The sequence below is a fragment of the Drosophila pseudoobscura genome, chromosome 4 (genome assembly GCF_009870125.1).
Source record: "Drosophila pseudoobscura strain MV-25-SWS-2005 chromosome 4, UCI_Dpse_MV25, whole genome shotgun sequence".
Classification (NCBI taxonomy): domain Eukaryota; kingdom Metazoa; phylum Arthropoda; class Insecta; order Diptera; family Drosophilidae; genus Drosophila; species Drosophila pseudoobscura.
In genome coordinates this window covers 30,513,759-30,541,571 of record NC_046681.1, presented here as the reverse complement: position 1 = coordinate 30,541,571, position 27,813 = coordinate 30,513,759, and the positions used below count along the sequence as shown (strand labels likewise).

General features: G+C 40.8%; 3 protein-coding genes and 2 long non-coding RNA genes across 11 annotated transcripts; 1 reads left to right on the top strand and 4 right to left on the bottom strand.

The window, feature by feature from the left end:
* Positions 1–469: 469 nt before the first annotated feature.
* LOC117184068 (uncharacterized) lies at positions 470–4,774 on the bottom strand. Its single transcript, XR_004469250.1, has 2 exons — positions 2,859–4,774; positions 470–1,011 (listed from the first exon to the last, which is right to left on the bottom strand). It is a non-coding gene; the product is annotated as an uncharacterized lncRNA (long non-coding RNA).
* Positions 4,775–4,789: 15 nt separating this feature from the next.
* On the top strand, positions 4,790–10,352 carry net (atonal bHLH transcription factor 8-like protein net). Its single transcript, XM_001357058.4, has 2 exons — positions 4,790–5,362; positions 8,382–10,352. The coding sequence occupies exons 1-2, from the start codon at positions 5,290–5,292 to the stop codon at positions 9,401–9,403; spliced, it is 1,095 nt and encodes a 364-aa protein (XP_001357094.2). The 5' UTR covers positions 4,790–5,289; the 3' UTR covers positions 9,404–10,352.
* Positions 7,069–7,846, bottom strand: LOC117184067 (uncharacterized). The gene is made up of 2 exons (XR_004469249.1): positions 7,427–7,846; positions 7,069–7,360 (listed from the first exon to the last, which is right to left on the bottom strand). It is a non-coding gene; the product is annotated as an uncharacterized lncRNA (long non-coding RNA).
* Positions 10,353–18,058: 7,706 nt separating the features above from the next.
* LOC4817757 (galectin-8) lies at positions 18,059–20,417 on the bottom strand. 2 transcript variants are annotated; one of them, XR_001451010.2, is made up of 3 exons: positions 19,172–20,417; positions 18,803–19,078; positions 18,059–18,740 (listed from the first exon to the last, which is right to left on the bottom strand). XR_001451010.2 is itself a non-coding variant. In XM_003736095.3 (2 exons), exons 1-2 carry the CDS (start codon positions 20,325–20,327, stop codon positions 19,023–19,025), a joined length of 1,212 nt encoding a protein of 403 aa, XP_003736143.3. In that variant the 5' UTR covers positions 20,328–20,417; the 3' UTR covers positions 18,059–19,022. The 2 variants fall into 2 exon arrangements, 1 of the variants encoding a protein (XP_003736143.3); XM_003736095.3 differs by having other exon boundaries at positions 18,059–19,078.
* Positions 20,418–22,432: 2,015 nt separating this feature from the next.
* galectin lies at positions 22,433–26,622 on the bottom strand. 6 transcript variants are annotated; one of them, XM_033379980.1, is made up of 4 exons: positions 26,453–26,622; positions 26,229–26,334; positions 23,645–23,760; positions 22,433–23,571 (listed from the first exon to the last, which is right to left on the bottom strand). In XM_033379980.1, exons 2-4 carry the CDS (start codon positions 26,316–26,318, stop codon positions 22,551–22,553), a joined length of 1,227 nt encoding a protein of 408 aa, XP_033235871.1. In that variant the 5' UTR covers positions 26,319–26,334; positions 26,453–26,622; the 3' UTR covers positions 22,433–22,550. The 6 variants fall into 6 exon arrangements, with proteins under 6 accessions (XP_033235871.1, XP_033235872.1, XP_001357096.5 ...); XM_033379981.1 differs by having other exon boundaries at positions 26,586–26,603; XM_001357060.5 differs by having other exon boundaries at positions 26,229–26,622.
* Between the last annotated feature and the right edge of the window lie 1,191 nt (positions 26,623–27,813).

Below are 27,813 nucleotides of genomic sequence, written 5' to 3'. Positions count from 1 at the left end.
AAAGCAGTATGTATGTATGTATATGTACATACATATGTGTCGACGCTCATACGTCCAGTCGGGGGATTTGACGGGAGGGTGACTGCATGAAGATGCAAACGCGTTGCTTACATTTTTGCTGATACGCTTGCGGGTGTTTCTCGTACCAAGAAGCGTGGGAAATTGTTGCGATTTCGTTTTCTGGACTCATTAAATGTTCTTTTGGCTTCTTCCTATTGCGTGCAAAACCTCTCACAAATTGCAGTTGTGGGGGTTGTCTGCAATCTGTCTCGCCAGCAGCCCTGATTTCGAACTTTTTGACATTAATAGCCTAAGTTTCAGTATCTAATTGTGTTTTATGGGTATGATTGCCCGCACGCATGCATTTGATTGCCGATGTCGATTCCACGTTTGGCTTGCGGCTGTCACGTTTTAAAGGAGCTGAGCTTTTCCCTGCTCCTGGATCAAAATGAAAAAAGTCAAACAAGCGTCCGATATATTTAAATATTTAATTGAGGTGTGTTTGGGGGGGGAGGAGGTTGAAACCAAACCATTTTGGTGTGGGTCGCCTTAATCACCTGCTGTTACATACTAGTTAGATTAGGCGGGAGTTCGTTCCCAGCTTACACCAGATGTGCGCATACTCATAATTTCCCAGGCAGAGTCAAACATTTTCCCAGCAAGGAATACGTCATGTGAAGACACTATGTCGCCAGTCTCAGCGCGACTGGGCGCAAATTTCACACATTTTGCATTTAAGGATGTGTACGTTCCTATCCTTCTCTTTCTGGTCACCATATGTTCCATTAGTCGCCGACAGTGCAGTTTCCATGAAAAATCGCAAATCAGGCTGACGCCGCTGAAGGTCGCAGGGCGGGGCAAGCGAGCACATGTGTTGTCCCCCGAGGCCAGGCAGTGTCCATGTGTGACTGGATGTGCCATGTGCTCAGAACTTCGCTTCTGTAAATAAATTGTTTGAAGTCTGCTGTTGTAAGCAATCCTTTCACACCACCGAGAATACTGCGTGTCAGCCTTAAGAATTGACAAGGAACAAAAAAAAAAACAAAGATGTTAAACAGATTGACGGAAGCTGGTGCTAGTTCTTGCTTTAAATGGTGCAACAGACACTTGTGAATTTACTTTCGCGATAAACTAGCTTGACCTAAAAGATAGTTTAGCTTAAGAGATTGGCCTTGGCTGACATGTTTCCCCAAATGAAGAACAAACAATATGAATAAATCGCTGAACAACTTCTAGGGGGGTACCCGCATCCTCGTGACAGGACAGGCGGGCGGTCGGTTGGTTGCATTACTTTTAATCAATGCTGAACGTAACAATAACGATAGAACATGTGCAATTACGGGAGCGTATGTATGGATGTATGAAAAATTGTATATAAATGTTTCATGCCAATAGTTAGATGAAAAGCTTACATTTACAGTAGGTATGCATGTTTACACAAGCAGTACACTGTGGCTGCTTATCTGGATATTTTGCAGGCTTTCGACCGGGTGTGGCACGAGGGACTACTCGCCAAGATCAAAATTACGCTCAAATCCAAATCCCTCTACGGTCCGAAGGTAAACAGGGCAGACCCTCAAGGTCGCAACATTTGCTGACGACACAGCGGTACTCTCGATGGTTATCTGTGTCAATACAGCAATACCTCAAGCTGTTTGAAAACTGGGTCTTCCTGTTTGGGAAACTCGTGGAGCAGCGTAGGAATCACACATACCTCGGAGTTACACTGGATGCACGTTTAACTTTCGACAGTCACATCCGCAGCGTGAGGAGCAAGTTGGTGGTAAGGTCCAGAAAATGTTCTGGCTACTTAAACAAAGCAATAAGCTCAGTTTATAAAACAAAGTCATGATCTACAAAGCCATACTACCCCCTGACTGCAAGTACGACATTGAGGTGTATGGGATTGCCGCCCAGACTAACCTTGCGAGGATCATGACATTCCAGAGTAAATTTCTGCGTAGGATCTCCGAAGCTGAGTAGTACATCCGTAAGCGAGACATCGCCAAGGACCTTAACGTAGTTGGTGATGTTATCAACAATCAAGCGAAAAGCCATATTTGTAAGCTCAGAAGCCACCCTAATGTACTGGCTAAGTGTCTTGCGAGATCCAGATACCGGCGTAGGCAGAATACACCAGGCGACCTACCCAACAGGATGATCTAAGAGGACCCCAACCCTAGAATACCTCGACAGATAATTGAGACAAATAATATCCTCATCCAAATTCTTCGACCTTGATGTTGTAATTTTTCTGTGACTGTTGTATAAGTTACTCTAACAGTAACCACAAACAACATAATTTGTAGCAGTGATATTATTTTATAACCAAAAATACAAAATAAAATCCTGAATATAATAAAAAAAATGTTTAAAACATATCCATTTGGGTACAGCTGACATTAGCTATGACAATTCCGAGAAGTCAGTGCTACCTGGCATCGAAATGACTTGGGTGGGTAATTCCAGAAATCTATCAATCGTTCGCGGGTCAGTTGAACTATAGGCATTGGCCGGAAATTAGTCTTAGCAGACTGAAAACAATTAGCGATTGAGACTTGACCTAGCACGCGAGGATAGCGCCACGTCACAATTTGCGCAGGTAACGGTATACGAATAAAGTAGGTATGTATATTTGCTTGATTTTATTTGTATATGCATACATATGTTCACCATTTTAAATTAATATAGACACATATTTATTTTCCCCAGAAGGAAGCCCCTTCCTCGAGCTTTATAGGCGACTGTATACTTAGTTTTTAAAAGGGTCAGCTTGTGTAACCGTTTGCAGCCAATCTGAGCGCTTTGAGTTTCAAACAGAAGCCAAATCAATAAGTGCAATTCCATAAAAAACTTACCAAACTAATTCTTTAGTAATTCTAGCTGGGGTTTGAAAAAAATGGTTGATTTTCAAGGAGACGATCAAATTTCGCCGACACGTACACAATCCACTTTTCGAAGTCGAGCGGTCCTTATCCTTGAACCTCGCGCTGGACAAAAGACAACGGCTAAAAAGCTTTATCGCGACCTCAGCGGCGGTAACGGTGGCTGCTTAAGTTGCCACTACGGCGGCTGGAGCTGGAGTCTCCCGTCCAGCTCCAGAAAACAGGTTAGCCAGCCGTCCAATCGCATTCTTATAAAGCAGAACAAGTCCCTAAAAAACGAAAGTCATCATTCAAAAAGTATTCTGCGCGACAGCAACAAACTCGTGCCCAACGTACATCTGCTGCTGAGCTCGGGGTATACCAGGCACAAGGAACCCTAACGATATTCTGGCCCACCTCATTTCCGCGATTGGTTTTGTTCTGTGCCGCGTAAGACGAAGCGAAGGCATGATCATGCGAAATTTAAACTTTTTCCTAGAATTATTTTATTTAATACCCAATACGCACGGAGTACACAAGTTCGGTAAATATGTATGTATGAACATTCCTATGTACATATGTATGTACGTATACATATGTATGCATTTGGAAAAGGATATTCGTGTAGGTATTGAGTTAGACGCATATGTATATACATATATACTCGCTACCTCAATCACGAACATTGACACTCTCAGCGAAAAAGGCCCGTGCTATCGATGACGCCATTTCAGATCTTAAATCTGCAAATGAGGCTACCCTGTGTTTAATTTTTTTCTTACAGCACAGCTCGTAAATTAAAACCACAAACGCCGCCAATCCCAATCCAGACACCAACACACCACATACAATATCCTTGACTTGTTGCATGTGCTGCATACAGCATACACCTTATCACGTGTGGCCAAAGTTATGGGGAGGGGATATTGTCGCCACTGAACAGCGACTGGTGTAGCTGTTTTTTTTTTTTTTTTTTTTAAGCCATTTTTGCCGTGTTGTCGCAACTTGTTTGTTGGCTTTGGAAAAATGGGAGCTTTGGACCCTTGACCAAGTGTAATGGCTCTGTGAAATTAAAAAAAAAAAAACAAGTGGACTAGATCCTTGCTATTTAATCTTCATTTACATAGGTATGTACATTAGTATGTATGGGGGATGGTAACGCTGTGTTACGCAAACTTCTCAAATTTGTTGGCATTGCATCACACTCGTAAATACAAATTAATAATCTGCAACCATTGTCAAAGACGTCAAAAGCAGAAGCATCTACACATATGTGACGCATTTGATTCCTACTGCGCAAACGCCTTGCTGGTGAAACAGATAAAAAGTGAAAAGGTTTTTTGGGGATATCCTGAAAATGACAGAAGCCACGTCAGCAATATAAATCTGGCCCATGGGGCTGGGTGGGAGGTGTGGTGGTTCTAGCTTAAATATTCCAAAAAATTTCGAAACCCAAAATATATATTACCATAGCATGTCCATACCATACCTCTTTTACTTTGTCGGCAACATGTTTCCCAGTCACATTTTTAGGTCCCCAGTAACATATTAAAATTTTCTCCGAGGAGGGAAGACTACGAAATCAAAGTAATTGGTTCGTGCCAGTTCGTGAGAGCGTCTTACTTGAAACATACCTTATGTCCATACCATACATTTTTTTTACCTTGCCAGCAACATGTTTCCTTGTCACATTTTTAGGCTGCCAACATATGAAATGTTCGCCGATGTGGGAAGGCCACGAAATCAAAGTAAGGTTGGTTCTTTGTCCGTTCGTGATAACCCCCTACTTAAACATTCCTTATGCCCATACCATACATTTTTTTACCTTGCCGGCAACATGCTTCCCAGTTGCATTTTCAGGTTGCCAGCAACATTTTTAGGTCCCCAGCAACAAAGGCGGGCGTATTTGAATGAATGAAAGAATGAATGAAAGAAACTGTCTGAAACATGTTTTGGCCACCGACAAGGAAACAACAGACAAAGTAGTGTCGGATTTTCTTCTGAACTCGAAAAAGTTCGTTGATTTTGATATATTAAAAAAAAAAAACAATTCAAACAAGACATTTTTGCCAGAAAACAAATACTTAAAATATTTAATTCAACAAACCCTACTTTTTTGTAAACGGTCTGAAAATACTCGTGAAAATCGGAAATGAAACAGCAATAAAAAAAAATGTTAAATGATCAAAATAGTTATACAGTTTTCTTGTGAAGGAGCCTTATAAACAAGCGCAAGCTTTATATAATTTAAAAACAAAGTGTTAATGATAGAGAGATATCAATTAGTTTCCGTTGATATCGTATCAGTTACTGAAAATCAAACTACTACGCGCCGCTGACCATCGTTAAAAAACAGCGTACTTGGCCCGTTTTTTGGATTACGCGCTCCTTCTAAGCAAGTTTGTGACTTTTAGGCATTTCGACTATGGCTGTTGCCCAACCAGACAAACTCTACATGCAATTAAGTGCAGCGGAACTAGCGGCCATCATTATGAAAGGTAAGAGCGCACGAAATGTTATTAAGGGCTTTGGCCACCTGTTGCCGGCTAACTGTGCAATTTAAACATGCACTTTAATATTCCCCTATATAAGTGCATGCGTACTAAGTACATATGTTCATATGTATATTGTATGTATGTATGTATGTCCCGCACCTGGAAGTTATGTTTTTGGATTATATTTTGCGTGTTGAATAAGTCACATAAAGATCTAGATGCGGTTGCAGAGTACATTACAGCAATGGATATAATTAATCCGATGCTGAGTCAGCAATTCTACTGCCAATTTGTTATTCTGAATTGAAGTGAAATCTCTGTAATAGAAACGTTACCAGATAAAGAGGTTCGAAAAGCAAAGTAGTTAGAAAAACCAGCTGTGCAAAAGCTCTAAATGAAGAACCGAACATGATGACTATCTGATGACAGATAGTATACTTTATGGGGGATGTGCTGGGCCATTCAGCACCAGCAGCGTAATCATAAAAGGGAAACAGTCCTTTGAGGGTGGCAAGCAATTGAGATACAGACAGATACGTAAACAACGCCAACTATTTGTCGCCGCCGTATGTCTGCCTGGGTTCTGTGACGCATATGTCAAACAGGCACTTTGCCCGCTCTAGTGAATTGAGGACGACGACGTCGCCAGACATATTGGCAATTTGTGTGTGACTGGGTTTGAGCACAGTTGGCCTCGAGAACGACTCAGATTCACTCAGGATTAAACTCAAAATTTTAAGATTCAGTATGAATCTAGAAAATATGTTTGTTCGTCGTTTCCGAAAGTTTGTATGTGTTCCAAAACTTTGCTTCTTTTAAAATGAAATAATATTTTAATGTAGTGTCGGTATTTTCTCTTAGGGCCTTCGAAGCTTGTCATTGGCGCCAAGTATATTTATTTACCAAACATGGCATTTCAATAGTTGTCATTAGGGAACTCGAATTGATTTTTTTTTGTACTATTTTTTCATAATCTAACATTCCTGATAATGTCGGAATCAGCTAGGACCAAAATGAGAGCCACACATTGGTCAATAATGCAAGTAAAAGGCTGTGAGCCATAGTCTCTGGTTAATTAAGCGATCGCAATGCACCATTATAATTTTGTTGTGTTTCATTCATAAAAATGGCGCGTCATTTTACTACAATACTCGTACACCATTTAGTCGTATAGACATATGTACATACATATAAATCTCATCTATAAATTTATGGATCTTTATATGCACGTCTGAATGTAAATATGTCTGTATGTTGATAAGCTCAGACTTCCCACACACGGAACGCTTCCCAGTGGACCGACCGGCAGCCAAAAGCCGCCTATGATGATAACCTTTGGCTGACTTTTGGCGTGAATATGGGATTTTCTGATGCCTCTGACAGTTAGTGTCTGCCTCTTTTAAGTAGGTTTTAGCTGATTTTCACGGCAGGGCATTCATTCTTGGAAAGAAAGCCCAATAACGTCTAAATGGCTGCCAATTTTAATGCAAAAACGTCAAGTTTGGCTTTGTGATCAAAAACTCATTAGATGCATGTAAAAAAAAATCAGAACTGACTTTGTATCATAATATGTATGTACCGCCAAAAACATCTTTGTCCCCAAGATTGGGAATTGATCCTATTCGGTTTCTACTCACTACACCGTTTGTCTATCATACTATATAGGCCATCATTCAATGCACTCCTTATATGATAGATAAAGGCAGATGTTAACCACGAATACTTCGTTTATCTCGATCCACACACAAAACCTTACATTCATATATGTAACTGAGATGTTATATACGACGTGACGTGCACAGGTGTTTTGGCTTATACGACGCCATTGACGAAGTCGGCTTTAAGCAAACATTTGTCTGAATAAGAAATACAATCCTCAATATGAATGCTCTACACACAAGGGCTAGAGCTGTAGCTATAGAACTGCTGTTATTTATCCAGCCTGATTTCGTCGCTGCAATGTCAGTCAGTTGCTTTAAATTTCGTATGTTGTTTGTCTGTCTAAAATTAGAAAAGATAGCACAATAATTTGCTTATAAATAGTTGTGTCAACATGCAAAAACATACCTTCCGTCGTGTTTCCATACGTGTCTGGCTCGACTCAGATAAACGGTATACTTAGTACAAGTTAATACATCTGTATTTACATAGGTGGGAAACCGCTATCATATGATCTAGTACGTATGAGGAGCAAAAGTGGGGTAATAATGCATATCATTGGCCAGATGTATTATAGAAATATTTTGTAACGGAAAAGCACATAATTAAGTTCACTAAATGAACAGCTGTACTGTATTCTTGGGTAAAACTTATAGTATACTCTCTATTACTGTTGGCGATAAGAAAAAATAATACTATCCTGCCTGCCCAAGTCCATTGATTTGCATTTCACCCGAACACTTGCAGTTGGAGCGAAGTACACCTTTATTTTTTCGTGTTTTTGTTTTATTAATTACTAACCGGGTTGTTGGCTTCTGATGCAGTGGCTGCTGCTGCTGAACTTGAACTGACTTTATTCGCCAGACGCAAAATAAATTACTTTCAACAAGTAAGCTGTGCTTAAACGCTTTTTAAATACCTTTAGAGGTCAGTGGTAGACCGACGGGCCTGGAAACAGGTTTCATTTTCGCGAGCAATGCAAAATTTGAATTTGCATTTTAGGACGTACATATGTATGTATGTAGATACATCAACTTTTTAACAGATACATATAATTTTGTACTTGCCAAATAGCACCAAAGGATAATGATTTTATATAGATGTTAATAGTTGTGTCTCACAGCCACAAACTAAATCGAGTACACAAATATATCAATGGGCGTTTGGATATAATCATAAAAGATTTTTGGTGTGCTGGTCAAAACAACCGCGAGGGGCTCCGAATGCCCTATGCGGCATGTGTTCCGCGAAAAGGGGGATTTTTTTAAATTTACCAAGCCTTACTTTAAGCAACCGGTTCAGCGTAAATACGTCACAAATGGAAGAAGACAACTAACATTTTAACTCTTTTGTTTATTTTTAGATTCACCCAATTCAAACGACCGTGATGCGGGTTTTTGTTCCGCCAGCTCGGAAAGCGAAGGCGGCGACGATTTAGCCGTTGAGCAAACGCGCAGTGGCAGTCCCAACATCGAACTAAAAGGAACTGAAGACTTCGGAACAGCAGACTCTAAGCCAATAGCACTAATCCGCAACAAACGCAAGAGTACGGAACCTTCGAAAGTTGTGGGATCGATGACGTCCACATTTGGACAAGCCAACGCTTGTCCTTCCTCCTGCGCGAGTATTGCTGCAACAGGCCCGCTTAAGAAACGCATACGATATACCTCTTCTGCTGATTCAGCAGTGGTTTTGACACCTACAAGCTATAGCCCCAGTCGTAGTGTGCCAACCCCGTTAAGCTTGGAACACGAGATCATACCAAATCCGGCCCATATATTTGTTCGTCACCCAGGCGTCACTACTCTGCACCGCACGTTCGCCACGCATCCAGAGCAGAAAGAACCCCTAGAATTGGTGACAAAGAAACCACAGCAGCTAATTGAAACAGAAAAAAAATCGGAGACTTACTCCACAATGCAGAACAGAAAACCACAAAATCCAAAAAAGACATTGCACAAAAAAATGGCGAAAGAAGCAATCGCGGCATCATTGATTGATGCAAATCTTAGCGATGAGGACATGTGCAAGGTTGGGTCGGGGTCCGATACTTCTACATTGCGTCCGCACTCGCACCAACGCAATTATAAAAACATGACGCGGGAGCGCCGCATTGAGGCGAATGCGCGGGAGCGGACTCGAGTGCACACTATTTCTGCCGCCTACGAGACGCTACGACACGCCGTTCCAGCATATGCCAGCACTCAGAAGCTATCCAAGCTCTCTGTGCTGCGAGTAGCTTGTTCCTATATACTGACCCTCAGCCGTATGGCTGGTCAGGACTACAGCGCTGATCAATCGGAGCCGTCCATTGCCGATTGCATCGAGGCCGTCACATCAACTATTCAAACGGAAGGAAAGGTGAAGCGCAAGAAAGACGAGTAATCGGTATAGTTTACCAACTCTGAAAGACTTTTATTGGGACTGATTACTGCTCATGTTACTGTTAGTCGCGTGTGTTTGATTGTGGGTCAGTTTGACATACTGTACTCATAACCACACGTTCTAGGTTTTAGGTATAGTTGGGGTCACAAGTGACCGAATAGCTTTACAAGTTTTTAAAGCTTTGTTTATAGAGATATACACACCAGCTAATTTGTAAGTAGAGGGTACACAATAGGCGCGTTATATACATATTCTAGTGTACATACATACTCTTATATATATGTACATATGTAGGTATGCGTACTTGCCATAATTGATATTTTTAGAATCTAAGACCAGCGATGTGATCCTAATTTAAAGTTGCTTTTAAACTTTGAAACTATAAGAATATTGAAACAGCTCAATGTTTTTGGCAGTACAAATATTGAAGAACACAACAATTGTTACCCCTAACATACATAGGATGTATGTACTCACGGCTTTTCATAATCCAAATTGACAATAATAGTATGGGAAATCCTAAAACTGTATGCCAAACTACTAAGTAACTTTGTATGATGTAGGTATACGTACCGATACACTTAAATATAGCCGATTTTCTCATAAAAGCGGCAAATTCCTAAAAAGTCACTAAATTTAATAATGGAAGTCATTAGTTTTACACTACTGGCAAAGTAGATAGTTTCCAATGTACAAAAGTAACTATACCATTTTTACAGATATATTATTCAAGAGATGAGCAAGATGTATGTACACAAATACAAACGAAGATCCGCAAATGGAACTAAAATGAAAACCTGAAATTTTCTTGTCTGTGTGAATATTTATAGTCTTTTACGCCTAAATTGAAATCTCATTGTTATAAGTACAGTGTATATGTATGTAAATTATGTAGAGATATAAACATAAGTGCCATAAAAGCAGTAAATATACAAATCCGACTGTCAAATGCCATGTATCCTTTAATTATCTGGTTGGGAATCGAGTTTCCAGTGCAAAAGAAGTGCAGAGTGGTGTTGACCCATTAGTCACCTGGGTGCGAGCGTACTTGGAAGATTACAAACAAATACGAAGAACCAAACAGCGGTAACTGGGTAGAGGGGTAATTTATGTCTATACGTTAAATAATCTTATCGCTTCGCAACAAGCCATTTGGCGGTATAATAAAGTCAACAGGTGCGCACAGAATGGCAGGCGATCGATTCAGTACACCCGAACCCATCAACCCAGCTATTATAAACGCGTTTTGGCACACCATAGTCCCTTATCAGGTTCGGAAATAAATTTGTCAGCTAATCTAGCAGGCACAAAGTTTAACGATATCATGGTATAGTTAACATAGTGCAAGCGTACCCATGACGCATACAGGAACGATGCCAAACTAATAACTAGGCGTATACTATACTCGTATAAAACGAGGTGCCTGCATCTATTTGACCCAGTGCAATAGCCGCCAGAAATTACATCAGCTTTTAGAAAACAGGTTAATTAGAGCAGTCTCTGATCAGTATATAATGACTAAAAATGCAAACGTTACTTCGCTTGAGCCAGGTGGCTGTGCCTACACTTGTTTGTGGCCAATTATACAAAAATATTTACATCAGCTTATTTAAATTTCTACTCGAGGTTATTCTCCTAGTAGTAATCGTACTGTATATTTGAGTACATTTACAACGAATATATTCAAACAGTGTTAAAATTAATTCAATAATATGGTAATGAGACAACGGGATACTTATACATACATATATTAGCACAATCAAACTGTTTTTGTGCAAATAATAAAGAGAATGATTCAGCAATTCGACTGTCTTATGAGTAGGCATGTTTGCATCTATCTCTGGCTGGCTGGGAGCTTCAAATTTGATTGCAGTGCAGCATTCTGTAAGCAGTCTGTCGTCGTTGCTATCGATCGAAACAGTGCACAATGGAATTGTATCACGCCCAGCTAACCTCCTCCTCCTCTAAGACTAATCAGATGTAATCCGACATAAAACATCAAATTAATGTTTCATCACTTGAGAAACTGCGAAAGTGGAATATTTTACGTTTTTACCAAACGAATAGTCTATACAAGTAGGCTTCTTGAGTAGGAACATTGACTTTCCATTCTATTCTAGTTAAATTATCTGCTACGGACGTAAGCCTGACGTAATTACAGCAGTCTATTTCAAATACACCGGGCACAGAGGCAGCTATAATAAAAAGCTCCGCCATCTCACTTGAAAAGTGGTTACATTTGTCAATGAAGGCCCTAGAGCTAGTTATAATTCTATATCAATGAACCTGGAATTACATGTAATCGATTTATATGTAATGCCTCTATATATTGAAACAATTCAACATTTTATGAATTATTTAGTTGAGTCTTAGTGCTTCTCTGTATGGAGTTTAGCCATAATAAAATTCTGTTTTGCACAATATGCAAAATGGGAAGTTCATTGAACTAATGAACCACTGGACGGTGGCCATATGAATGCACACTTGTTTCGCCCGGCTGTCTACTGGTGAATCGGTATTAAACTGATTCGGCTTTTTACATGGGATTGTGCGGTTGACTTAGATAAGGAAGACAGCCTGTAGCTGTAGCTGTAGAAGTAATCCATTTCGTGGGTAGTGCTACCGGCATCTACCTTTATATTGTCTGACTACCTAAGGGAAGTTTGGGCAATCGCGTAAAAATTATTTTCAAAACAAAATAATTGAAACAATCATCAAAAGATCATCAAAAAATAATGAAATAAATTTTGCGAACGCATTTAAAATGAGACAAAGCTAATTTATATTCCGACAACACAACGGCGGGACCTCAAGAGCACCGAAGAGAAACAAAAAATTAAATGCAGGGTATGGCAAAGAACCAAGCGACTGCAGCTCTGTTCAGTGATATTAATAAGATTTATTCTCACATTAAAACTCTTTCTCCTTACGCAGGCACAGTCGATACAGTCTCATGTCCCATGTCGACGATTCCCCCAACCATTCGAAATCACACAGAGGCTCCGACTGTAGATTTCGGACTCTGCTCCGACTTCGACTCCGACGCCAAACTCGTGATGTTCACTGTTCACTGCCTGTTGCAACATTAAAGACATTAAACAAATGGACATCTGTTGCCAGCCGGCACAAGTTTTGTGCTTAGCTCGCACGGGGGCTCACGGGGCGTCTTCCACGAGGAGACTTCTACTGCCAACGCAAAAAATTAGCATTTGTGTAAACAATTAAAATAAACTAAACTATGGCAAGTCGGTGCATCACATGTCGTGATGAGATGTTATTTTAGTGGTAGCAAACTGAGAAATTGTTGTGCAAATATTGGCTTAAATATCGTCTAAAAATACCCATTCCAACTGTAGTTGCTGTTTTAACCCATAGCAGACGTCAAATATTGTCGCACCTGTCGCAGGTGTGGCCAACGTCTATTTCGGGGCGCACTTGCGCGTGTGCCATTGAAAGTGCGAGGGTGATCCGAGCCATCTTTCCTCATGGCATCACATGCTGTAGCTCCAAGCGTGATCTGTTCATTTAATATGCGTATAAATTAACATAGCTGACGTTGGCCGGACTGGACTACGTTGATAATTAGGTACAAATTTACTACTTGTCATAATAGCAAGGCTAAAAATAGCTGCCGCCTTTGTTATTTGGTTTTAGGCTAAATTAAGCCTACACTTTAATAAATTTGGTTCGATACATTTTTAACCAAATATTAATCAATTTATATGGTATAGAATAACTTTTCTGTCTGCCTTTTCTGCTTTCTAACCGGAAGTGAAACATTTGGGAGACCGATTTCTGGGAATATTTGCACAGATGGCGGCATTTAGTTAGGACTGAATGAAACTTATTTGCAACGGCAAATTAACATGTCCCCAAATTAACGGGGATGGGATGGGGTCTGTAAGTGCATGTGTGTGTGTTGCAGCACAACGCGCACACGATTCATTGGCGCCAAGATTGCAAGGTACAAGTGACAATTTTTAAATAAAACCAGACTGTCGCGCTAGTGGCGGGGCCATTGCAATCGTTGACCAAGCTAAAACACAAAAGAAGAAAAGGAACCTAGCTATTAGGCGAAGCGACACGACGCGACGCGACACGACGGCTACTCTTCATTGCTTGCCAAATGTTTGTCTAGCAATTGTCGTGTAAAATATTTTAAATATACTGGATCTTTCACGTCCCAACATGTTATACATATGCATGTATGTACATATGTCCATATTATAGGTACTTACACATATACACACAAAAGTTTATCATTAGCCTTTAATGCAGTAAGAGCTGCATATAGTTCAATAATCGGTCGTATACGTTATTCTTCGTCATCTGTTGTTTCCAACTTATAATACCACCATGCATACTCCGTATTGACACCCAGTTGTTTATTGAATGGCTATCGTGGCCAATTATCACGTACTTTGCGGTAAATTAAGTACAAGCGATTGTCTGTGTGCGTAATTGACGTGGCAGACGGGAATTTCAATTGACAGATAGACAGACGGTGAGCAATGCGCATGTGCGCAGACGTTAACACAAAAGTGTCGCCAGATCCTCGTCGCCAATCTTGCCATGAAAAAATGTCACTTGGCGCCAACATTTTGCATTCAAATTAAATTAGTTGGAGCCGGCCATCTATTCGTTTAACATAGATGAAAAGTAAAGCATTTCGAATTGAAGATCCGTTAGCTTACCCCAGATAATTGCCAAAAGGATACAAAAAAGATGCACGCACCAGTTAGCAAAAGGTCTCATTAAAAAATACGTGGGGGCGTTGTTTGAGTTCCTATATTTACTCCGCAAAAATTTATATTTGGTCAATCCTGTTTATCTAAAAGGGTGTCCGCCGTAAATTATAAACTTGCCTGCGTGAAAGAATTCCAAAGCAATCATCTTTTAACAAACTCGTCTACATAGCATGTACATATGTGTGTGTATATTCAAAATTGATTGGATTTACTTTAAGCACGCAACATTCGAAGTTTTCATTAGACGAGTGCTTCGTAAACTTTTTGGTTTTTAAAATCAACACAAAATTGATTGTACAGTAAGTTCGTAGAACGATTTTATGAAGTTGAATGTCATATCTGACTACATATTGGCTGTATTCTGAGAAACTATCAGGTGCATATATTGGTTGATACTGGACCAGACTCTTATTGTCTACCTTACTGCGTAATAAAGAAAAGTGATGCAATTTTCACACAAGTTTACAACAGAGCTATGGGAAATTGCTTAGTTGTTTCAATGAATCTTACATTACTTTCCACGGCCTAAAATAGCAGGCACTGCCAACGCAGTTCTGTTGTTCAAAACAATGCTAAAGTTGGACGCCACACAAGCCACCAGCGGATCCAGTTCAACTTTGGCCAACTATCAATGCTATTCAGCGTGCAGCGTCAAAGCAGCGGACCCTGAAAGCCAATAAGGCAAGTGCAACATCTGGGTGCACCATTGACTGGCTCTCTAGCAGCAACATGTGCAAGATTAAATGCACAATCCCAGCGAAGTCAGTTACAGAACGCATTAAGAGCCCATCCCAGAGGGCAGTAAGCCATACTTTCCCCTGGCGACGGTCGCGACGGCCATCAAGTAGACCGGGTGAGCAACACGATGCCTATCAGTGCAACAAAATTTACACATTGGTGCTGCTACCAGCTGTGACCACCGCCATCGCCAAACGAAGGCTATCCAGTATAATCCTGGTTGCAATGTAGGAAGACATGCGCATTGAATTGGCGCCAGCGCGTCCACGTCCACGCAACATGCCTTGCCGGACCCACCGCTCATCATCCCACTCGTCTGCCTGTTCTGGCCAAATGTGCCACATTGAAAATGATACATACACATCGAATTATACGTATTCACACATACCTCTCCTATACTTATAATTTACATATATGTATTGTATACATTTTTCTTGTTTTTACACTTAAATTTGTACTTATGTTTAATGGGGGTCCAATCACATGGCATGGCTAATCCAATGGGCAGGGATTGTACATCGGTCAAATCTAAAAAATTCACAATTGGGATAGTAGGACTGTCCAATATTATTCGCATTCAAAAAAGGTCAGATATTGATTGTATTAAATTATCGACAAACATAATTTTAACGCGACTAGAAAAGAAAACTATATGGGTAGAAAAGGCCCTTTCCAAGACATCAGCAATGAAGAAGCAAAGAAACAGCAATAAACTTGCTGGAATTTTCGTGCAGGGACCCGAAAAAAAAACTGTTTGTAACACAAAGCAAGTAGCAAAACAACAGACGCCGACCCGACGCTGATGCCATTGCCGACGGGACGGACTGTGGCTGCCGGTGGCTGGCGGATGGCGACGACAATACCGAAAAAGGATGCGAGCGAACGATGTGATTCTGATGTGTCCAACTACCATATAAAAATATGCAATCAAACGAGTGTAAGATTGATCTCGGGCGATATTCTGAGAAATCGAGAGCCGGAGCAGCGGTCGGTTTGTGGGTCCCTTAGTTGGAGGAGAGCACACACACACACCCAGACCGACAAGTATAATACAGCATTTTTAAAGAAGGATCGGTCGGTCAAATGTAGGTTTAGAAGCGAACCAAGAATGTCCCATTTTGTGGATTTATCGCTGCCAACAATGGGCACCGATAGCCCTAGTTTGACCAAACGTAAACCTTAAGTTGTAGAGTTAATATTAATAATTTATAAGTGTATGTTTTAACACTGTTATGTATGAAATACAATATCGGCAAAAAGATAAAATGGAGTATTATCTATATGTTGTTGGGTATTTTCTGAATCAGAATCAAACATCTTCGATTTAAGCCGATCAGAACAAATATCCACAGATTTAACTTCCCAACTATTTTCGCCCGAGCTCTGGAAGCTTTGTCCTTGATCAAGTGCTCTTATGGTAGTCCATACGAGAACACATAAAAGGTTGTTGTCACTTCCATACCACGTAATTGGTTCTGACATTGCTTAAAACGCACTCACATTGGCAGGGTTGTCTGAATCCATGGGATTAGCATCGTGTCCAGTGAAAAAAGTGATTGATTTCCTTTCAATCCTTTCTGCCACGAATAGCGTTCTCTGCAGTCCATACACTATACAAAACTGTATGTCCACTCACCAATTTTTCGTTAACTTCTTTTTTGGATGGTTCGTAATTCGGACGGCGACGAGCATTCAGCTTTTCGCAGACTGCGTGAGTACGTCGCATGCGAAACGAGTTGCATTCCGTTGACCATTTCAAACAATTGCCACTGGCAACTGCTGTAGCAACAGCAACAGCCACAGCAAAGGCACAGGGACAGCGGCAGAGCCAGCGGACAAAACCCCAATTGAGGTTTAATTTAGAATGTACCCACTGCTACCGCACTGCGGAGGCATAGGCATTGATTGCGCCGTGTTCTGTGTGACAACAGTACACAGTTGGAATATTGATAAGCCCCTCGATACTCAAACTGCAGCACCAACAGCGGCTCACTTTTCCGCCTGGCCTGGCTGGCTAATCGGCGGAGGCTGGCGAACACAACATGTTGTAAAATGGTGCGAATGCATTTGTTACCATTTACTTCTGAACTGGCTCGTACTATCGCCGGCCCAATTTCGTCCAATTCGATTGGTTTTTTTGGTCGGAAATTCTTCAATGCGACATTTCTTAGGCCCTAATTATACCTGGGCCTGCGTAGTGAGGGGGGCAAGGGTTTATTGCCAGCGCAGGGTTTACATGTGTACATATGTATGCATATGTGTACATAGTACGTAGGTATGGAGGATTAGTATCCAAATCCGTAGGGCTGTGCTAACTATTCTTTATTATGAAGAGGATACAATGAGTGGCTATATAAGAGCTGGAGCATCTTGATTATAAGCAATTACGAATTCTGTTATGCTGAGTAAAGAGTCCCGAGACGTCAACATCCTTTAAATTAAATTAATAACATTATCAATCCTGACAAATTGATACAATGCACTGGCCATGGTATGCGTAAAATGCGAAGCCGGATCAACGAGATGCCACAGAACAGGTGATGATTGAAAGCCAGGGACTGCCCAGAAGCAACATAAAGAAGCAGCATAAAAAATATGAAATTAATAATTAACAGGCCCAGCAGCAATAAAATCGTCTTCAGCAGCTGGCCAATCAATAGGGGAAGAGAAAACGATACCAGCGATAATTACTATACGCACTATACGCATCCTGAACGAAGTATCCGAAATACTAAAAGATTGCCACAGCACTTGGAATTCACAATTTTCGGTTAGACTTTTCAGCGATCAAAGAGACCAAATGAACCTTTTGTTTTTTTTTTTTTTTAATAAATTTGAACATAAACGTATGGGTGACCAATTGGCGGTGCCTTCCATGCCCGCATAATTAATTTTGATTAATTACCGCAAATGGGTACACTCATCAAACCAGGAGCCAAGCCAGATTGTCCTCTTTTCGCTCACATTTTTTCACGAAATTTACCAGCATTTCAAGGCCTGTTGATGAAATGTTTTTATACTCAGCCGTTCAACGCGTGTAGCAAAATTAACGTCTGTTTAGTTAGATCTGTTAAATATTTATCATTTTGAAATATCTCATTCTTTTGTAACCTGTATGCTGTTCAGTGGGGTTAAGAAGTACAGGCTGGCTATGAGTGTTAATTACTTGTTGCGAAAATACATACATTTATTCATGTAAAATAGTTGCTGTTAATAAATGTTATAATAATATATACTATATACATATGGACCACCACCAAAGCCACAAAATAAGCCAAAGGATGCCAGCCAACTCTGGACCCAACGTCGCAGTAGACAATGACAATCGGTAATCCACTTCATTAGCAAAATGGACCAAAGCATGCGTAACACGTACGAACTTGAACCATAAATAATATTTTTTCTTGGCAATCGCAGCGTTGGCAGAGACTACTTCCTTTGGCAAGCCCTGGGAAATATTTACAGGGATGACGTTTTCGGCTTGAATTGTTTTGCTGGTGCTTTTTGTTGGCCATGCCAAAACAATGTCAACTGTCTTGCTAAACACATGTAGACATAAACGTCAATTGAGGACAGCATGCTCAGTGACGACCCTGGCAGTACTGCACTGCAATACTGTGTCCTTAATCGATTATCGTTTTTAATAATCAATTTCCGAGGCCCTTCAGACGGTCAGGTCCGGAGCGGTCTTGTCTGAGCTTCCTCTGCTCGTGCTCCTGCTCCTGCTGCTGCTGCTACGTGCTGCTTATGGGCAGAGGCTCAGTTGACAACGACAGCACATTGACATTTATGAGTTGGAGCGCGGCGCATTGCACTAGACCTTACTCCTTACTCCAGGGCGCAGAGCAGAGCTATTTTAATTGCAGAAAATTCTGTATACGTTTGGTAAAGATGAAATCATAAATCTACGCACACAGTGAGTGGCAGTCGTGTGGTGTGTGTCGGCCGATCGTAGTAGTAGTTTGTTGGACAGCAGCAGCGCCAGCCAACAATAGCAAAAATGGCACCCAGATCGAGGCAATAAAGACGACGTGGTTCTTATAAATATAAATTTGTACAACATGTCTTTCGACAGGTTGCGTTTCCGTCCAAGAAGAAGGGTAAAGCCACATATTCAATAACATTTTCAGGAATTATTCAATGTGAGTTTGGCGCAAAGTTCTGATAGCTCGTTGGATGATTGATTGGTCTGAAAAGGAAAAGATGTACGTCAGTTAAAGGTATCGACATAGCCTGGCAGATCGCTAGAACGATCTATTTTATTGGCATATAGTATACTCACTAGATCGGGGCCGACCGAGCCTGGTGGTCTCGATGACTACATCCCAGAGCCTCACGTCTCCACGGATATTAACAATATCCACACACTCTGGGTTCATTTGATGCTTAAAGCCAAGCAAGAGTTTTCTGTTCACGAACAACTCGTAGTAGTTAGGTCGACATGCAATTAATATGACAAAGGCTTTTCCAGGTCTTAGACTTGTGTGAAGGTGTGACACTTTCCTCTTCACCCAGGAGCCATTTAAATAAGCGCTCCGTGTGATGTTTACCTTACCAACTTTATCGCGTGATTTTCGCAAAAAACTCGGGCTAAAATAAAACGACACGGTTGGCTGTGGCCAAATTTGCTGGCCCTGCTGTAACGCCACACTGAAACTTTGGGGCATCATGCGTACCCGGCCTTCGATTCGAACTGCACGTCCCTCTATGAGTTTTTCGTGGTTTGGCACGCGGCCGTAAAATGGAAGTGCTAGGTTTGTATTTACTTGCCTTGCAGCTCTCTGCAGTTTGGATAAATTGTCCAGGGAGGCCCAGCTTTGTAGCATTCTAGTGGCTTCCTCATTGACCCATTTCAATAAACTAGAGTCGTAGACAAACGGTAGAGCTCGAGCCACTGATTGAGATAGCCGAATCGGATACTCTGTCACATAATATTTATCAATGACAATTTCATCAATGTCACCGCGTAAGTCGATTGCACCTAGCCATCTATACGGCATGCGATGAGCGTATTCGGCAAAATGATAACCATTTACTGAAATGTAGAACGATTCCACTGTGAGGAGTATCTGCATCCAAAAAGTATCCCCGCGTCTCAGTTGAAAGCGGAGCGGTGATGAATTTTCCTCAAGTCCCCATTTTCCCATTAAACGGGAGTTGCGCACAATATAGTTTTGAGGTAGTCGTGCACCGAGTTGCAGCAACACATCGCAGTGATCGCAATTTTCTTTTCCTTTTATAGTGAGGAAATCGATGGTAAAATGTTCACATGCACTAAGAATAAGTCCGTGGAAAAAGAAACTTAGCCCCGGCCTTGGCGGATCCAACAGTTTAAAGTGTTTTCGTCGATTGGCAGCAGTTCGTTTCTCATAAAACATTGACATCGCATCCCTTTCTCGTCGCAGGGCAATGGTGGTAGCACCGGGTAAAAAATTCATGGCGGGTAGGCATACTCGAGCAAAATTTTACTAATTGAACAGATTTTGACCGAAAAATAAACGTATATTTGATGAAGATCTAACTATTTCGAAAAACCTCGTACAACAATGTGCTTATGTTGTTGGCAACATTCATTACTGCCTAATGTTTAACCAAAACAGAAAAGATTTCCGCACTGTACTACAAGGGTGGTCACAGTCAGTCCTCGATTGGTGCTCGATCGGAAGAGCATTCAGATGTGATTAATCACATCTAATCACAACATACTTTCTCAAGCGTATTCGGATCCGTTCATCAGTGGTATTGTATATGACAATCACGTAGTAGAACTGTGTTTGGTGAAGCAGCACGGCTGGTTCAAGGACTCGAATAATTAACAAAGCACCAAGCTCAACATAGGAGAATAGTGCATACTGGAGTCTGATTAGGACCTTCACCTCCAGTATGTGGTTGGTTTCCAGTTAGCGATGCAGATCCAACTCGGGTATCAAGAGCGAGAGGGGGGTAACTAGAAAGTCCATTAAAAAACTATAAGCTTACACTTTTTGGAAATAAAAGTTCCCATCTGATTTTAGCCTTGTACTCCGTCTATACAGTGCCACTGACCTTTTTCAGGCGCTTCATTGACAACAAGGTATATTTCACTATCAGACATTGTCAAACATGTGCTTTTTTAAATACAATAAAATATAATTTGAATTGGCGTTTAAATTCAAAGCGAAAATCGCGCTACAATTTTAAAATATTTTCCAGCAGTCTGGCAGTTCCCTGGCGCTGTTTCACGTTTCGGTGCAATATTTAAACGATGAAGTGGCGCCCTCATCGGTGTAAGAGGGAGTTTCTTGAAAGTGAAGATAAGATATTGATATTAAACGAGGGGGAACGTTGTGAGTTGCTGCGGACACCGCAACTCTACAGTTATACCCGATACTAAGTCAGTATGGCTCTCCTCCGGCAGACGCCGCTAATATTAAGCGACACGACAAAGAATGCGTGCGAGAGAGACAGAAAATCAGTCTGAGCGTGACGTCGGGCACTGCGTAGCCAGTGCAAATTGATTTGTTCCTTTTGGCTATAAAAATGATCTGATCTGATCCAAATCCAAAGCAACCGGATAGATATGGTCATTCTCTATAATTCTGCGGTTTTAGTTTTCTCGAATCTGCAATATTGTGGATGCAACAGATTTTCGTCCTTTGTGGGGGTGGGGCGAAATTATGAGATATACGTTTTATAGTGACATCTTAAAGGAGTGTGTGTACCAAATTTGGTTACTCTAGCCTTAATAGTCTCTGAGATTTGTGGTTGCCCCAGATTTTCGTCCTTTGCGGGGGCGGAAGGGGGTGTGTCGAAATTTTGACACAAAACGGTCAAGATCCGATATCACAGGAGTGTGGATACCAAATTTGGTTGCTCTAGCTCTTATGGGTTCTGAGATCCTTGAACTCATATTTAGCAATTTGCAAAACCGACCATGAAACCTGTGTGTTAGAGTGAGACAGAGCGAGAAAGAGTGAAATTGTTTTCGTGATTCTGGCTGTAATAATTATACGATCTGGTTCAGATTTTGCACTCTAGAAGATATAGTCATCTTCTACGATTCTGCGTTTTTAGTTTTCTCGTATCGTCGAAATTGTGGATGCCACAGATTTTCGCCCTTTGTGGGGGCGGAAGTGGGCGGGGCAAAGTTTTGAAATATTTTTGGAGCAGTGACATATCACAGAAGTCTGGATCCAAAACATCGTTGCTCTAGCTCTTATAGTCTTTGAGCATTAGGCGCTGAAGGGGACGGACAGACAGACATGGCTCAATCGACTCGGCTATTGATGCTGATCAAGAATATATATACTTTATGGGGTCGGAAACGATTCCTTCTGGACGTTACACACATACACTTTTACCACAAATCTAATATACCCCAATACTCATTTTGAGTATCGGGTATAAAAATGCTGATTTAGCAGCATTAAATGCTGTCATAGCAGCTGTCCTTCCTACAGATGTTGCAGCAACATAATATGTAAAATCGGCCTTTATATTGTACGTAGTGTAAATTTAAATATTATTAAAATTTCTTTTTTATAATATTTATTTAATTACACAATTTTTTTACTCATAGAAAACAAGCTTAGCAATTTATTATTGTCGCTCAAAAACTTGGACAAAAGAAATGAATAAACAAAATTCATGCTCGTAGTGGTTCAAGATGCAGCTCTCCATAGCTAGTATTCGTCATAGTACATGGGATTGTGATAGATACGCACATTCTTCCCTTTAACCATCGGATTGTGCTCCAGAGTGACGTTCCATAACTTCAGATCTCCTTGTATGTACACTGTGTCAACAATCTCAGGGCTTACTTTGTATTTAAATTCTGTTATGAACCGCCGGTTGACATAGACTTCAAATGATTCCTTAGCACATACAATGGCTAAACTGAAAGTTCGACCGGGACGGAAATTTGTATCTAACTCTGAACGTTCCTCTTCCGCCCAGCTACCATTGTACCAGGCATTGCGACACACGACTGCTTTTCCGATGGCACCGCTGCTCGCCTTCGAGAATCGTGGGTTTAAATGGAATGCTATTACAGGATGTGGCCATATGTCTCGGCCCTGCTGCAAGTTTATGTAGAATGAATGTGGAAGAAGACGCACGCGTCCTTCAATCTTCAAGCATCGACCCTCAACTAATGACTGCGTTGGCAGGGAGCCATAATATGGCAATGTAAGACCTGGATCGTTTGTGCTGTGTGTACTCTTTGGGCTGTCTGAATGTGTAACTGGCGCACTGATAAGGCACCATTCATGAGGTATATTGATAGCCTCCTCAATGTTGGCATCAATTTCATCAAGTCCGTCCTCTATGTGGAGTGCAATGTTCTTAGCCTGGGATTCGGGCAATCGTTGAGGATAGTTTTCCACTATGATTCGCTGCATTTCCACATCTTCGACATCGCCTTTTACCTCCAGAATTTTAACTGCAATATATGGAATTCGATGAGCATACTCAGCAAAGTGGTTACCGTTCACCGATATCATATAGCAAGCGTCTGTAATGAGCACTTGAATGGCGAAATTATCGCCTCTGCGTAGTAAAAAAGGCAGTGCTGAAGAAACTTCCTCGCTGCCCCATATATCGGCCACTTTGGTGTTTCGGACGATATAATTTTGGGGCAATCGTGGATTAATGTGAAGTGCCACATCCCGCGTCTCATTGTTGTGCACCAAGTTTATGGAGAATCTGTGGGATTGGTTCGAATGTTGTAATCAGATGGAAATTGATCAAATTGGATTAAATTGGATTTCAGACCTACCTCTCACAGTTAATTGCTATTTTGCCAGTAATGGTGAAGCTAACTCCTTCACTTAGTTTTCCAATTTGTTCGTTGCTGTACTTTGGCAGTGCATCTGAATATTCGTAAAATGAGGCCTAAAATGTGAATTTGATTTAATAGTCTTTAGATTTATGAACACTCCTTTACAATACTGCGTAGCGGCTTCGTTAGTTCAGGGTAAATGTTAAGGAAGGATAACATCATTCAAAATTCAAGCAGTTCGTATGAAGTGCCAACAATGGGAAGGCCTACTCAACGTAAAAACTCAAGTTCAATTTTAAAATAAAATTTTAAAAAATGTAGATATATATGTCAGCACTACATTTGGGTTTGGACATTAATTATACACGTAGGCCACATATTTAATTTTTTTCAAGTTCTTCCTATTTTTTTCATTGTTGTTTATTCTGAATGCATAACGCATTTTCAATAACATAACAAAGATCCACATACATTTATGTATACATATTCTTCACTTACTGCTTACCTCATTCAAACCGCCCTGTTTGTTCTGGTCACCACAGCAGAGCAGTTTTCTACATAAATCCCCAAGACACATTTTATATCCTTAGTTAAAACGGAGGCTACACAAAAACTTGAATAACTATACACTTTACACTTCAACATATGTATGCATTCTCTGGTACATTCGGTAAAAACATATTCTATCAATAGGCAAAAAACGAACAACATTTACAGCTATATATGTATATTTAATAGAAGGCCTCTAAGTGTGTAATCAATAATCTTTAATTCAACTAATATCTGCTTTCACGTAGCTAAATGATGATTCAAAAGCTGTCCTTGTATTTACGATCACAGTACATATAATTATATATTATAGGTACATATGTATGTAGTATATACACAGTATGAACTTGGGCACTACAATATATTTTGGTTCCCCATTGCCTTCGGTTATTCGAGAGATTTTTAGGCGTCAGCCAAGCCAAAAAAGTACGCCCTAAAGAACACCCGGTGAATCCATTATTGACCGCTTTGTTTTATTGAAACAACCACTATTATATTATTTGGATTTACAACATTTTTCGCTGCAGCTATAGCAATTGTTTATATTTATTCGGTTGTCTCACGCTTCGCGAATGACTCGCTATAAGAAACTCAAAACAACACCAGTGGGACAGCGCTAAAAAGCTTTTGTACAATAAAAGTGTGCTGCGTACTTCTACTGTACAGATATTAGTACTTGAGAATGTTTTTAAGTATGAGCTTCTGAACGAGCTTCAATATGAGATATTGTACAAATAAATACACATATTTATGCATATTTTTGTAAATAACATTATAATGATGGCGAACGTGCCAGGCCTTTGAACGGAGAAAACAAAAATGAGAGTACAACACTTTTTATGCCACGACTGTTGAAACAGCTGTGCAAAGCTTTCCAATGCACCCCAACAAATGCGAAAGAGAGAAGACTCTTTAAAGCACGCTAAATGTCACAGTAAAGACGCAAAAAGAGTGAATTAAATGAATATGTATAAGTGTACTAGATACTGGTATTCCAAAATATGTAACAAAACCGAAATATAGAAAGCTTATCGAGCTCGTACTCATGCATACACACATACATTTTTAAAGACACATATAGAAGAATATAACCCTAGGCTGTCATATGTTTACTGATTACGTACATTGAACTCCCTGCCATCAACAATTTCGATGTCAGACAAATAATCCATCTGGCAAAGGTGCTGACGCTCCGCTTCCTGAAACCTTAAATGCAGTTCCTGCGCTGTATCGTCGAAGTTTTCAATAATTTGGTTACAGTCTGCGCCGGCCTCAATGGCAGCAAAATCCACGTCTCTCCTACGATGCATGCTTTCCGCGTTTTTTATGTACTGACGCAACCAGAACTCCCGGCAATGAAATCGAAACAATTCTAGTCGACGCTTGGTATGGTAGTAGGTTAAACTGCGGTCAATGTTAAAGGCGTTTTGCCAAAATGCATCCGACAGATCGAGTAGTTCGCGAACGGAGCGGCAGACTAGTAGTATTATTGCCGTCATACTAACAAAAACGGGTTAGCAAATTTACGCGTTTCTCGTGATGCAGATGCGATTTGATGAAGCTTACACTCTCTTTTCTCTCTCTCACTGTCTGGTATTCAGCGCAGACTTGGCAAACGAGATGGGGCTCGTTTGTGTGATGTACGTATAGTATATGTACATACATGTATGTGCTCAAGTGCTCATGTGTTGGTGCCTGTTGATATTATTTCTGTGCGCACAGTTCTCTAGTCTTCTATGCCAGTGCCGCCACCTTTATGCTAAAAGTTTACATGGGCAATGAAATAGTTAAGCTTTTTCGTTGTGATAAGGTGCGAGGTTTATAAGTGTGGTGCGACATACATATCTCATAACGGAACACATACAAGCAAAATTAGGCGCGAGCGTTGTATATTGTAAGTTTCGATAACTGTGCCGCAATCAGTTGTATCAGCATTGAAAGGCGTTTCTTAACCCAGGGATTTTACCCTTACTTTGATTCTCCTCTGGCTTAAATGATAATGTACAATCGAAGGATTGTACTCAGTACTTACATCATGTACTTGTTCAAAGTGCAGGCGATGTTCTTCATCGCTGCTATAGTTCGCTCCACGCTTTCGCTTTCCATAGCAGCAATTCATCATTAATTATAAGACGACACTATCAAACAAATGTAAACAGAGAACATATGGATGTAGGTTTTTTATCAATCACAGCCATTATCAGTTAATGAGATCGGGATAAAATAAATTTTACGATAACGGTGTTTAAATCTTGCCTATGGTTATGTACATAGTGTACATATGTACATGTTTTCTTTTGAAACAAAAAATTTATTTTTAAAATATTGGCGGCGTCACACTGCCAGTGCGGGTCGTTCATCTTCCTTTGCTGAAGGAAGCACCATTCACCTGCTAGCACCGCTCTGTAGGAACAACCGCCGCACAACGCGAGACATATTCAACTGATGTTTTGCTTTGCTTGTTGTCATCAACTGACTCAGACAAGACAACCTGTGCCCGTGTGTACGAGTATAGTATATAGAATCTTTATTTTTTATACCCGATACTCAAAATGAGTATTGGGGTATATTAGATTTGTGGTAAAAGTGGATGTGTGTAACGTCCAGAAGGAATCGTTTCCGACCCTATAAAGTATATATATTCTTAATCAGCATCAATAGCCGAGTCGATTGAGCCCTGTCTGTCTGTCCGTCCGTCCGTCTGTCCGTCTGTCCGTCTGTCCGTCTGTCCGTCTGTCCGTCCCCTTCAGCGCCTAATGCTCAAAGACTATAAGAGCTAGAGCAACGATGTTTTGGATCCAGACTTCTGTGATATGTCACTGCTCCAAAAATATTTCAAAACTTTGCCCCGCCCACTTCCGCCCCCACAAAGGGCGAAAATCTGTGGCATCCACAATTTCGACGATACGAGAAAACTAAAAACGCAGAATCGTAGAAGACGACTATATCTTCTAGAGTGCAAAATCTGAACCAGATCGTATAATTATTACAGCCAGAATCACGAAAACAATTTCACTCTTTCTCGCTCTGTCTCACTCTAACACACAGGTTTCATGGTCGGTTTTGCCAATTGCAAAATGTGAGTTCAAGGATCTCAGAACCTATAAAAGCCAGAGCAACCAAATTTGGTATCCACACTCCTGTGATATCGGACCTTGACCGTTTCCTGTCCAAATTTCGCCACACCCCCTTCCGCCCCCGCAAAGGACGAAAATCTGAGGCAACCACAAATCTCAGAGACTATTAAGGCTAGAGTAACCAAATTTGGTACACACCCTCCTTTAAGATGTCACTATAAAACGTATATCTCAGAATTTCGCCCCACCCCCATCCGCCCCCACAAAGAACGAAAATCTGTTGCATCCACAATATTGCAGATTTGAGAAAACTAAAAACGCAGAATCATAGATAATGACCATATCTATCAGATTGCTGAATCTGGATCAGATCAGACCATTTTTTTAGCCAAAAGGAACAAATCAATTTGCAGTGGCTACGCAGCGCCCGACGTCACGCTCAGACTGATTTTCTGTCTCTCTCGCACGCACTCTTTGTCGTGTCGTTTAATATTAGCGGCGTCTGCCGGAGGAGAGCCATACTGACTTAGTATCGGGTAT